Below are 13,278 nucleotides of genomic sequence, written 5' to 3' on the forward strand. Positions count from 1 at the left end.
AGTAGTCGCAGAGGCGGAACTCACTACCGCAGCGCGTGTGAGCCACACGGACTTAATAATGACATGCACTGTTCAAGAGAAGCGCCAAAAAAACAAACGACAAATTAATGTAAAATAATGAAGAAAACTGCGAAATAAGAAGATTTAGCTTGATTATAAATAACGTTTACATCATGTTTATTTACACATGAGAGAAATATGTGACGTTAATATTACAGCTGTCATTTCCTGTGAAATATAAGTGTATGATTGAATGTAATGTGAAAATGTTAAATATAAGCATAAGCAGTTATAACTTAGATTCAGTGTGCACACAATACAGTTACGTTTGTTATAGTAAATATTAATATACAAACATTTTATAAATTTATTCATAAAGCACATTTAAAGAACAACAGTAAGTAAAATACATATTACATAATCAATAATAATCATCCAATAATGATTATGATATTGTAATGATTGTTTCAATGTTTCACTCGTGTGTATATTTATGAAATATAAAGATGAATTTACAAAATAAATACATCAATCATACGAAAACACACACACACACGACGGTCAGTAATGAACGATCAGATCCAGAAGGGGGCAGTAATGTATCGTCACTGAAGAAAGAATAAAAACAAAGAGAGAATAAATGAACCAGCAGGTGGCGCTGTTGTCCTGCGTCTCTCTACTGTAATTTCTCCTCCATCTTCTGCTCGTGACTGGACTTTTGATGATGTGACATTTTCTCTCAGTTACATGATGAAACTGAAATATTATCATCGAATAAACTTGAATAGATGATTTTTATTTAGCTTAATATGAGTTTACACGTCCGTCACCGCTGAGTCTATTTTAATAGACAGTATTTATGAAACACGTTTTAATCTACATGTTGAATGAGGCTTCATAATCAATTTGCAGCAATTAATGACCAATGTTAAGCTGGTCAAGAGAGGATATGTGATAGAAATGGTTTCAAAATAAAAGCATCACAGTCTATAGTTTCCATTTCTCTCAGTAAATCATCTCTAATATGTTTACAGATGATAACAAATGCTGCTGCGAGGATGTGAACCAGATTCAACACAAGGTTTCACACACATTTATTAAACTGGCTCCTCATCATTCAGCGAAAACACTCAGGGATAATGAAAACAGAAATGTGTGGGAAGGTCGTAAAATCCTCCACAAGGGCTCGTCATCATCTGAGACATCATAAAACAAAAAGTAAAAAATGCCTAAGAAACAATGTAACACATAATAACTGTGTTTTATGTTCAAGAAAGATAACGTTCTAAAATTAAAAATATGTTATCGCAGTGAAAATGACGGTATTGTAAATAAAGCAGTAGTAATACTATAAGTAGTTGTAGTAGAAGTAGTGGTGGTCGTAGTCGTTGAACTAGTAGTCATAGTAGAAGAGGAAGTATTAGTGGAAGTAGTAGTAGTAGAAATAGTAGAAATGATAGTAATAGAGGTAGTAATCATAGAATCAGTAGTAGAAGTAATAGTAGTAGTTATAGTAGTGTAGCGCGTGAGAGGTACTTTATTCTGAAAGTCAGAGGCGGATGTAGTTCATTATTCAGCTGTAGTGATGTATGTGGCTGCGCTCTGTGCGCAGGCATCATCATCTTCATCATCTTCATCTTCCTCCTCCTGCTGCTGCTGCTCTACACACTCACTGTGTGTGTGTGTGTGAGTGAGTGAGTGAGTGTGAGTGAGTGAGTGTGTGTTTATGTGTGCGTAAACACGGCTCTGCCGGCGGCTCATGGTCGGACAGAGGACCAGGACGAGGACCAGGACCAGGACCAGGCGTGGATGCAGCGGCAGCAGAGACAGAGACAGACAGTATCAGGCTGAATCGCGCGCTCACATGTGGAGATGGCAACATCAGCAGCAGCAGCAGCAGCAGCAGCAGCGGCAGCTTCATCTTCATCTTCATCATCATCAGCAGCAGCAGCAGCAGCAGCAGCAGAGTCGACCCGCAGATTCACCAAGAACCTGCTGAAACCAGGCAGCGCGGCGGAGATGAGACAGACGGCGAGTAACGCAGTCAGACAGTCCGCACTGACGGTGAGTGAGGGAGTGAATGAATGAATGAGTGAGTGAGTGAGTCCTCTATAACACTAACACTATTATCAGCATCATCACCTGTGGGCCCTGGACTCTGTGTGTGTGTGTGTGTGTGACATTGACGTTCATGTTACATGTGTCTGATTTCTGTTCCTGCACAGAGAAAAACACACATCTTTCCTCTGTGTGTGTGTGTGTGTGTGTGTGTCTGTCTCACACACACACAGACAGACAGACAGACACAGAGTGTGTGTATCATGTCCTCTTCTTCTCTGTGGGCTGGACTTTTCTGTTCCTCACAGTGAATGAAATGATGCAGCGGTTGAGGGTCAGTACAATCATCATCATCAGCAGCAGCAGATAAAGATGGAGGGAAACACACACACGCGCACACACACACGCACGCACACACACACACACGCGCGCGCGCTATTCTAATGTTGATTTAGGAGCTGTTTTTATGATCAGACTATTTTAAATATGGTGAAATGTGAGAGGGAGGCTCTGGTGGGCGTGTCCCGCCTCATAATGAGAAGCTGTGATTGACACATGGAGATAAAGATAGTGGTGGGAGGGGTCAGTCAGGACACACCCACACACCCACAAATACAAACACTGTATATGATATTATGACAATTTACACTCGTGTTTTACAGTGTTTGATGGTGAATGAAGAAAATCCTTTTGTTTTTCTAACATTTGTGACATTCAGTCCTAGACATTTATTTTTTGTTCTGCTACTATTTAGTAACACTTTGTCAGTAATGTCTTGTAACATTAGTAACATTTGTTTGTAATGTTACATTTTCTAAATCTACTTTTAGAAGTAAAAGTATTCATGTGTGAAAACTGTAAAACTATATAAACTGAGTTTAACAAAGATAGTTAGAGGAAATGTAGTGGAGTAAAAGTAAATAATATCATAATATAAATAACAAAGTAAAGGACATATACTTCAGTACAGTAAAGTATTTGTATTTGTATTTTATAAAAGTATTTGTACTTAGTTACATGACAACACTGCTTTAATGTTTATTTAACTGTGAAACAATGACACGGCAGCAGCAGTGAGACAGAAAACTGTGATGTTTTATTATAAAATCCATGTTTTTATTTTTGTTTTGTGCAGATTCATAATTACGATGTTTCTGACATCAGGAAACAAAGATAGTCTCTCACAGAGAGTTCTCACTCTGTTTCAAACAGAACATGATAGAAATCACATGAGCTGCAGAAGAACTGAAGCCAGGTTTGTTTGTGATGTCGTGACAGAAACAGAACACAAACAGCGTGTTATTGATTCTTTTATTGGTTTTATAAATGGATGATGAGTCACCTTGTGTTGTTATGATGAAGGACAAACACTGTTGTTTCACTGCAGTCAGCAGCGTCCGTGCTTTGCCTAAAAGCACTTCAGCAGAAATGACTCTGCTGAGTTTGTGCTTTTCAAGTAAATACAGAGAATGTGCTCATCTGTCTTTCAGAATAAAACGTCAGGAAACATTGATATAAGTTTGTTTTGTGACTTTGAAAACATTCAAAATTGTATTCAATTTGAATGTTTATAAAATCCCAGTTTCATTTATATCAGAAATAATCAGACATTTAAGTGAAGTAAGAGCTTTAAAAACATAAAGTTGATTTTATTTCACATATTTGTTTCCAATCACAGTAAAAGTGCTTTTTTCCTTTGTTTTTTATGTATTTGAGGAAAAAAAAAAAAAGATAATTCAGGACATCAGATCAGTGGTGATTCACAGCTGTGGTTTTTCAATGAAATGAAAATGACGTTGTGACAAAATCTATAAATATTAATGTAAAGTCATTATATCTGCATATGTGTGTGTGTGAGTCTTTGTTGGTGAAAGAAAAGCAGGTGATTCTCTCTCTCTTCACTGACCCTCCTCTTCCTCTTTTCCTCCTCTTCCTCCTCCTCACGACCTGATTTGTTTCTGCACGTGTGAAGTATAACGACTTTGTGTTCGTCAGGTTCATATCAAATATTTCAGTATTTCAGTTTTTAATGATTACTCCCACAAAGTAAATACAAGTTTTCACATAGTTTCAAATAACGTACCATTTCTTATCAAATTAAATAAACGTTTTTAGGATAATTTTGGCTTTAGTATTCTGATTAAATAAAATACATATATTTATGATATCATTTGCATTAGTATTTACACGTATTTATATGTCGTATTTGGTTTCATTAGTGTAACAATCACTCGGCTAATCTGACATAGCACCACTTCCATTCAACCTGGCTTTCAAAATAAGAGCCACTGACTTCTGCTTTTTTTTTTCACTTCCTGTTTAAAACTTTGGCCATAACACGTGTCAGTAAAAAATATGGAAGTCTGTTTCTGCCACTTGGAAAAATACCCAAGTCATTATTATGAGAAACTATAGCATATTTACGAGCTGCTAAGTCATAATAATGAGATACTCTTTCAAAAGTATGACTTTGTATCTCAAGTATGAGAGAGTTTCTCAAAATTATGACTTATTAATATATATTTTACTTTTCACGTGGCAGAGTTAGAGTTTAGAGAGGTTATTATTCTTATATGTTTAGTTTTTACTGACACTTTTCCTGTGTGTGTGTGTGTATAGAGTAAAAACACGAGTCGTTCTCTGCGTTCCTCTCTCTGTGAAAGTCATCAGTGTCTCACGGTTCTGCTGAGTTTCACCTTTCCTCAAATATGCACAGAGTGTAGAAGAACACGCAGAGAATCAGGCAAAGGACAAAGAACAGCTCATTATTTGGCACTCAATGTGTTGTAGAGGTATGCAATAGCTCACAATTTGTATATTGATGGATGTTCAGAACAGCTCATTATTTGGCAGTCAGCCTGCCAGTGGATACAGAGAAAAGCTCACTATTTGGCAGTCAGCCTGTTGTATGATATAGATTGCAGCTCATTATTTTGCAGGCAGTACATTTGTGCATGTATAGAATTGCTCATAATTTGGTAGTCAATATGTTGCTGGATATAGAGAAAAGCTCATTATTTGGCAGGCTATCTCTTGGTGGACATAGAGAACAGCACACTATTTGGCGGTCAGTGTGTCGGCGGATGTATTGAATAGCTCATTAATTGGCAGTAAGTCTGATGCTGGATTTATAGAACAGCTCACTATTTGGCAAGCTGCTTGTTTGTGAATTTTTATAACAGCTCATTATTTGGCAGTCAGATCCTTCTTCATCTTTTTTTTATTTCCACTGCTCCCTTTAGGGCTCGAAGAGAGAGAGAGCGCTGTAAACTTTATTCCCAGATAAACCCAAACACATGACCCAGGCTCCTGTATCATAATCTGTGTCATTTTACCAGATTATTGTCAACACACATTCTTACAGAGAGGGTGTGTGTGTGTGTGTGTGTGTGTGTGTGTGTTCATCCTGACTCTCAGTAACAGTGAGCAGCATTATTGTGGAGACACAAGAGCCGTTCTTGTTACTGTGACTGTGATTCCCTGCTGAGATGAACCACATGTCGTACTGAGCCACATTAAGCACACAGTCAGAGAGCGCTCCCTCTGGACCTCAGTCCACTGTCCACTCTGCTCCTGTCTGTCCACAGTCTGTCCACAGTCTGTCCACTCTTTGGTCTGATATTATCTCCACTGTTATGTCTGTTTTCGTTTGGCAGATAATGCCACAGAATGTCCTGATGGAGGCTTCATGCTTGTTTACATGCTGATTGTTTTTGCTGCTCAGTCACAGTCTGCAGGATTAACCCGTGTTTGTCATCCACTCACTAAACATCCGTGTAACACATCATGTTCTTTCCTGAAGCAACAGTTAGAAACTAGGGACACAAGAAATCCTGCACTTTTACGTTTTGTCTTAGATATCGTGATATTTTTGGTATCATGGACGATGTATCGCGTATCGTATCGTGAGGTGATTTTCACTCCTAGCATTAAACCAAAGGAATAGAACCAAAACAACTGGACATAACCGATCCATTCTTTGACGCCGTACCAGAGGAAAATGGTATGGTACGGTCAGGGCGGAGCAAGACTGGCTCCACCCACGAGTCAGCTGGTTGTGCGACGGAAAAACAATGGATGTAAATATTCCGTGAAAGTTGAGGCAAACGTCCTCAGTGACTTTGTCTTGTTGAGACAAGCGGCCACAAATCACCTACCAAGCCTGATCCAGGACTTTACCATCCCATACTGGACCAAACTGAAGCAAACTGGACCAAACTGTACAAAACTGTACCAAACTGAACCAAACTGAACCAAACTGGAGTAAACTGAACCAAACTGAACCAAACTAGACCAAACTGAACCACACGGAGCAAACTGAACCAAACTGAACCAAACTGGAGTAAACTGAACCAAACTAGACCACACTGGAGCAAACTGAAAACTGGACCAAACTGAAGCAAACTGGACCAAACTGTACAAAACTGTACCAAACTGAACCAAACTGGACCAAACTAGACCAAACTGAACCAAACTGAACCAAACTGGAGCAAACTGAACCAAACTAGACCAAACAGACAAACTGGAGTGAACCAAACTGAACCAAACTGAAACTGAACAAACTGGAGTAAACTGAAGTAAAAACTAGACCAAACTGAACCAAACTAGACCAAACTGGACCCAAACGGGACCAAACTGAACCGTAGGATGATGTGAACACAGCATTAGTCCAGTGCAGTGAGAGGCAGAACATTGTGTATTTACTGTGTGACACTGATGTAAAATACATGTGACTTGTAGTTAATGGACTTAAACATGAAAAAGCCTCTTCTCTGACGCTTTATTAACAATGTGGTTCATGATCCTGCTCCTGGTCTCCTGAGGCAGAGGCCACAGAGTGGGTCTGAGTGTGTTTCTTGGCTTTAGCGTTACAAAGTCAACACACACACACACACGGGTCAGACTCGGGTGTGTGTGTGTGTGTGTGTGTTTCCTCTTGTTTTATGTGAACTCAAGTTTAGAGTGAATGTTAAGTATTGAAATCATCATCGTTCTTGTTTTCCACGTTACTTCATGTCCAGCGGTTATGAAACACATGTCACTTAATTGTGTGAAAGAATGCAATGAAGATAAGATATTTATCTCCATCTGTCAACAATCTCCTCCCCTCTTGCTCTTCTTCTCTCCTCATGTTCTCCTCTGTTGGTGGACTTTTAGAACAGCCCATTATTTGGCAGTCAGTCTCTTTGTGGCTCTATAGAACAGCTCATTATTTTGCAGATGTCCTGTTGGAGGATATAGGTAACAGCTCATTATCTGGCAGTCAGCATCTTTCATTGATGTATAGAACAACTCCATCCCAGCAGTTACATCTCGATGTGACCACAGCGAGCTGCTGCTCTGTTTCCAGAGATTTGTCGTCGGTGTCGTGTTAATCTGTCGCCGTCAGATCGTTAATCCGGCTAATATTCCCTTCTCATGTGAGTCAGTCAAACTGATAAGGATGAAAATTAATTGTTCCAGAGAAGAAGAGGGGGAAAAAACGGGTCAGATTACCAGTAATTACTCTCTCTCCACTGTGTCTGTGTTACCACGGCAACAGGGAAAGGTCACTTACAATGGAATTTTTAACAGGAAGCACTTCTATCACTCCACACATTCTCTGCTTCCTACCCTCCAGTGTTTTCTCTCCTCTCATTTTCATCTCCTCTGCGTCTGGAAACATTTCACACACAAATTCATTTGCTGAGATTATAATTAATCTTTTAATTACCCGCCCACTCCATTTTCACCACCTCCTTTGTTATTTGTCTTTTTTTTATTTATGCTTCATTCTTGAGATTAAACGACAGACTGAAGCTGCTCAAGTCTGAACTGATGCCGACACTCACAGCCACAGATCTCATACCAGCTCAGGGGCTGCAAGAGCTGTAGAGGCTGCAGGAGCTGTAGGAGCTGTAGAGGCTGCAGGAGCTGTAGGAGCTGTCCAGGCTGCAGGAGGAGCTGTGCAGGAGCTGCAGGCTGGGAGCCTGGGCTTCCAGAGGGCTGCAGGGCTGTGGGTGCTGTTGTAGGGCTGCAGGAGCTGTAGAGGCTGCAGGAGCTGTAGGAGCTGCAGAGACTGCAGGGAGCTGTGGGTGCTGTCTGGGGGCTGCAGGGCTGCAGGGCTGTGGGAGCTGCAGAGACTGCAGGGAGCTGTGGTGCTGTCGGGGCTGCAGGGCTGCCGGGGCTGTGGGCTGTTCAGGGCTGCAGGGAGCTGCAGGAGCTGTAGGAGCTGTGCAGGAGCTGTAGAGGCCCAGGAGCTGGGAGCTGCAGGAGCTGCAGGGCTGCAGGAAGGCTGTGGGGCTGTAGGAGCTGTAAGGGCTCAGCCAGGAGGGCTGGTAGGGGCATGCTGCAGGGCTGCAGGGGCTGTGGGAGCTGCAGGGCTGTTGTAGCAGCTGCAGGAGCTGTAGAGAGGCTGCAGGGCTGCAGGGCTGTGTGGGCTGCAGGAGCTGTGGGGCTGGGGCTGTGAGCTGTGGGAGCTGCTGCTGCAGGAGCTGTGGAGCTGGGCTGCAGGGGCTGTGAAGGCTGCAGGGGGGGGCTACAGGAGCTGCAGTAGAGGCTGCACAGGAGCTGCAGAGGCTACAGGAGCTGCAGAGGCTGTGGAGGCTGTAGGAGCTGCAGCAGCTGTAGGTGCTGTAGAGGCTGCAGGAGCTGCAGGAGCTGTAGAGGCTGCAGAGGCTACAGGACCTGTAGAGGCTACAGGAGCTGCAGAGGCTGCAGAGGCTGCAGAGGCTGCAGAGGCTGCAGAGGCTGTGGAGGCTGTAGGAGCTTCAGCAGCTGTAGGTGCTGTAGAGGCTGCAGGAGCTGCAGCAGCTGTAGAGGCTGCAGAGGCTACAGGACCTGTAGAGGCTACAGGAGCTGCAGAGGCTGCAGAGGCTGCAGAGGCTGTGGAGGCTGTAGGAGCTTCAGCAGCTGTAGGAGCTGTAGAGGCTGCAGGAGCTACAGGAGGAGCCGCAGGAGGAGCCGCAGGAGGAGCCAGAGTCAGGATTATAATTAGAGCAGAGCAGTCACCAGGTTTCAGTCGTATCATGTGAGAAAGATAAACTGTAAATGAAGGAGGAGAGAGATTCAGATTGCGTTTCCTCCCACAGGAGTTTGTGTTAATGCTCGACTGCAGATCACTTATTCATTCTCTCATAAACACTTGTTCCTGTCTCACTATAAATACTGTCTCCCATCTGTTGATGATAATCTCTTAAAAAGGGAAATGCTGTGTTTGTAAAAACACAAACAAACACATGTATTATGTATTTTTCTTAAAAACAACAGAATGTCTTCCTCACGTCCTCTCAGTGCTGTTCATCATTCACTGTGTGTGTGTGTGTGCGTTGTCGTTATTCTCTGATAAAAAAATCTTACAACAAAAAGCAGTGGAATTATTAAATCTTCCTGAGCAAGTTATCATTTTCAAATCTAAATTTACATTTTCATCGTCATATTTTACATCCATGACACAGTGAATATGTATCTGAAGCTTATGTGAAAAATGAAATCACAATATCAGAGAGAATGTCTTCTATAGTTCTGACCTAAAGTAAAAATATTAACCACAATAAAGACAAAGTCATCAAACATGATGTAAATCGTTCAGATAAATCAATAGATCAATCATTTAAAGAAAATGATCGGTCTGTGGCTCTCAGGATCAAGTGTTGTCATGTTTTGTCACGTTGCCACGGTAACATTGTTTTTCATAAAGTCATTATATTCACTCTCAATCATCTACAACGTGTTTTTAGTGACGTTAACAAATCTGAGGTGGATACGACGCCGTCGTCTTCATCATGTGGTTCTTTTTTCTCCTCCTCCTGAATTCACCCTCTCAGAACCTGCTCGCTCAGCGTTTTCCTTCACAATCAGCTGGATGACACACACACACACACACACACACGTGTGTCATTGTTGCTGTGAGTGAGACGAGTGAATGAGAGCAGGATGAGAGGGGATGAATGGATGAATGGCTCTTTGACGTTTGTTGTGACAGAGACTCAGTCGTACTCGGCTGTGTCTCGCTCCGTTCTCTACATGACTCACTGAGAGAGGACACTGTCACTGCTGCTGCTCGGTGACGTCACTGCTGCTGCTCGGTGACGTCACTGCTGCTGCTCAGTGACGTCACTGCTGCTCAGTGACGTCACTGCTGCTGCTCGGTGACGTCACTGCTGCTGCTCGGTGACGTCACTGCTGCTGCTCGGTGACGTCACTGCTGCTGCTCGGTGACGTCACTGCCGCTCAGTGATGTCACTGCTGCTCGGTGATGTCACTGCTGCTGCTCAGTGGAGTCACTGCTGCTGCTCAGTGATGTCACTGCTGCTCAGTGATGTCACTGCTGCTGCTCAGTGACATCACTGCTGCTCAGTGACATCACTGCTGCTCAGTGACGTCACTGCTGCTGCTCAGTGATGTTACTGCTGCTGCTCAGTGACGTCACTGCTGCTGCTCAGTGATGTTACTGCTGCTGCTCAGTGACGTCACTGCTGCTACTCTTATTCTGTTGAATTTTAAACTTAAATAGCAGCAAAATCAGAAGAATTGCCTTGTGTTGATTTTTACACTGTGTGTGTGTGTGTGTGTGGTCACATGACGGGAGTGAGCTCCATGCATTTTCTGCTCTTGTTCTTTTACAATAGGCTCTTATGAAAAGAGTGAGCGAGTGACTGAGCGAGTGACTGAGTGAACTGCTGCGTTTGTTCACACTGAGCTGACATTTACTGTAAAACGCTGTTCATCCATCCATCATCCACTCATCCACTCATCCGTTCTCTTTCAGACTCTCTTCACAGTCCACTTCACATACTGGACTAAGAATAGTCCACTGACTCTGTGTGTGTGAGTGAGTGAGTGAGTGAATCGCTGCGTTGTGTCGCTGCTTCACTCTGCATTCCACAGTAGGAGGAGCTGAATATGCTGCTGCCATTAGTGTCTGACCTCTGACCCTGCTGCCCTCTCACACACACACACAGTGAAACGATGTAACAGTTTGTTCTCGTCAGATTCAGACGAGTTCAACTCTTAAAGCTGCAGTACGTAACTTTTAAACACGCTGATGAAGTCACACACAGCATCACCACTTCCTCTCTGCAGGGCCTTCAAAATAAGAGCCACTAACATCAGCTTTGTTTTGGTCAGACATATTTCCTGTTGTTTTATTTAATAAGAATGAGTTTTTATTTTTTAAGTGTTAATGTTTTTATTGACGGATTATTTGACACTGTGTGTGTGTGTGTGTGTGTGTCCAGGTATTACTAATATTGTGGGGACCTAAAACTGTTTACACAGTCACATTATTGGGACTTGTCTTCCTTGTGGGGACAAAAATCAAGTCCCCACAATGTAAATGACTACATTTTAAGGTGAAGATATGTTTTAAGGTTAGGTTGAAGTTAGGGTTAGGGTCAGGGTTAGGATTAGGATTAGACCAGTAGTAATTGTGGTTAAGGTTAGAGTAAGTCTCCAGGAAATTAATGTAAGTAAATGCAAGTCATGAGTGTTGAACGTGTGTGTGTGTGTGTGTGTGTGTGTGTGTGTGTGTGTGTGTGTGTGTGTGTCCAGCAGCAGATGTTGTCCTCAGTCTGAAGCTGAGTGGGCGTCAGGTGGATGGTGAGCGTTGGTGTAGAGGTCACATAGAGGTCACACAGAGGTCACACGTAGGCTTTGTGTAGGTGTCGTATGAAGGCCAGGAATGATTTATTACACTCCACACACACACACACACACACACTAACGTGAGTTATAATAATAATAATTATTATACCAATAATAATAATAATAATAATAATAATAATAATGATGACACTACATTGTATTTAGTACAAATGTATGAAAACAAATCTCAATACATTTTATATTTTGATTTAAATTGATTTTATTTGTTAAACTGATCTTTCACTGAGATTGAAAAGTGTCCTGGACAGACAGACAGACAGACAGACAGACAGACTATAAACTTCACAGCACTTTAACCACAGAAACAAGTTAGAAATAAATCAAAGTGTTCAAATATTATGATAACAGAGTGAAATGAAAGCTGGTGACCTCGACACTGACACAAGACGAGGGTGAGGAAGACAGCAGGGAGACGTGGGAGAAAATGAATGAATGAATCTCTGGGACAGAATCTCTTTCGGCTGCTGATTAAATTAATAATATATTCATTTAATAATATACAATCACTACAATCTACTGCATCATACGCCGCTGCTGCTGCTGCTTTTATTGTTGTTCAGACTCAGAGGAGAGAAAATGAGGTTCATGTGTTTCAGGGATGAATTTTAAAAAAGGAGGTGAATGAAAACAGAATGACTTCCTCATCCTCACTGACTTCCTCTTCTTTTCTCCTCGTCTTCGTCTTCTGCCTCAGGACTGAAGTTCTCAGTTAAAGACATTTTAATCATTTCCTTTTGTAAACAAAGCTGCTGCCAGACTCAGATACACAGAGGCTCACAGCGCCTCCTGCAGGTCACTCATTCATCCATTCATTCAGTCATTAACAGTCTGTGCTGTGTGAAAATCTCAGCACTAGAGGGCGTCGGCATCACAGTCTGTCCAAGTTCATCTCATCACAACAAAATCAATGAATGTTTCTCTGAAGCTTTGACTCAAAAGGAAAAAGAAAGTGGAAATGTGTAAAATTAAGCTTCTAACGTCATCACAAACATTATACACTTCTTCTTTGGCTGCTATCTAAAGACTATTTAACGACTACGCTGTTAATAACATGGAACTGAACCTTATATATTATAATTATATTAAATTATACTGCAAGTCAAATAATATTTGCATTAAATAGCATTTATTTAAAGAAAATTTGCTGTTATTTATAATTTAAATAAAAGTCTGTGACCTACTGTATGGTTGCACAATAATAACATTAAATCATATTCATTCATATTTACTTCAATAGACAAAGAAACAGAGAAAGAAGTCACATGATGTGACATCTCTCACCAAATAACACAAATGAATAGTAACATAAAAGCATTCTTAGCATATAACATGTTTCTCTGTTAATAACCAGACGCACAGTAACAGTGTCTCCTCGTCTAAGGTACAAGAGAAAACAGCTCATGCAGAGTTGTGACCACGTCTTTCTTCCTGTTTGTACACAGTTTGGTGTTTCGTTGTAACCACACTGAGGTTTTACTCAGAATTAACTGTTAACACTGATCTCAACACTGTGTCTGTTTAACTGTTAAACTGCTGCACACAGATAGAAAATAATACAACACAAAAATAAAGATA

General features: G+C 41.6%; 1 protein-coding gene across 6 annotated transcripts in view; it reads left to right on the plus strand.

Annotated features, from left to right (window-relative positions):
* Window positions 1–1,685: 1,685 nt before the first annotated feature.
* The window catches only part of dock10 (dedicator of cytokinesis 10), a 60,451-nt gene continuing 48,858 nt past the window's right edge, over window positions 1,686–13,278 (plus strand). For all 6 annotated transcript variants that reach the window (XM_044031406.1, XM_044031409.1, XM_044031410.1 and 3 more), the window contains exon 1: window positions 1,686–2,064. In XM_044031406.1, the coding sequence (XP_043887341.1) occupies window positions 1,873–2,064 (192 nt within the window). In that variant the 5' untranslated portion in view covers window positions 1,686–1,872. The remainder of the gene's footprint in view (window positions 2,065–13,278) is intronic.

This window comes from Solea senegalensis, linkage group LG8, assembly GCF_019176455.1.
Source record: "Solea senegalensis isolate Sse05_10M linkage group LG8, IFAPA_SoseM_1, whole genome shotgun sequence".
NCBI classification, from domain to species: domain Eukaryota; kingdom Metazoa; phylum Chordata; class Actinopteri; order Pleuronectiformes; family Soleidae; genus Solea; species Solea senegalensis.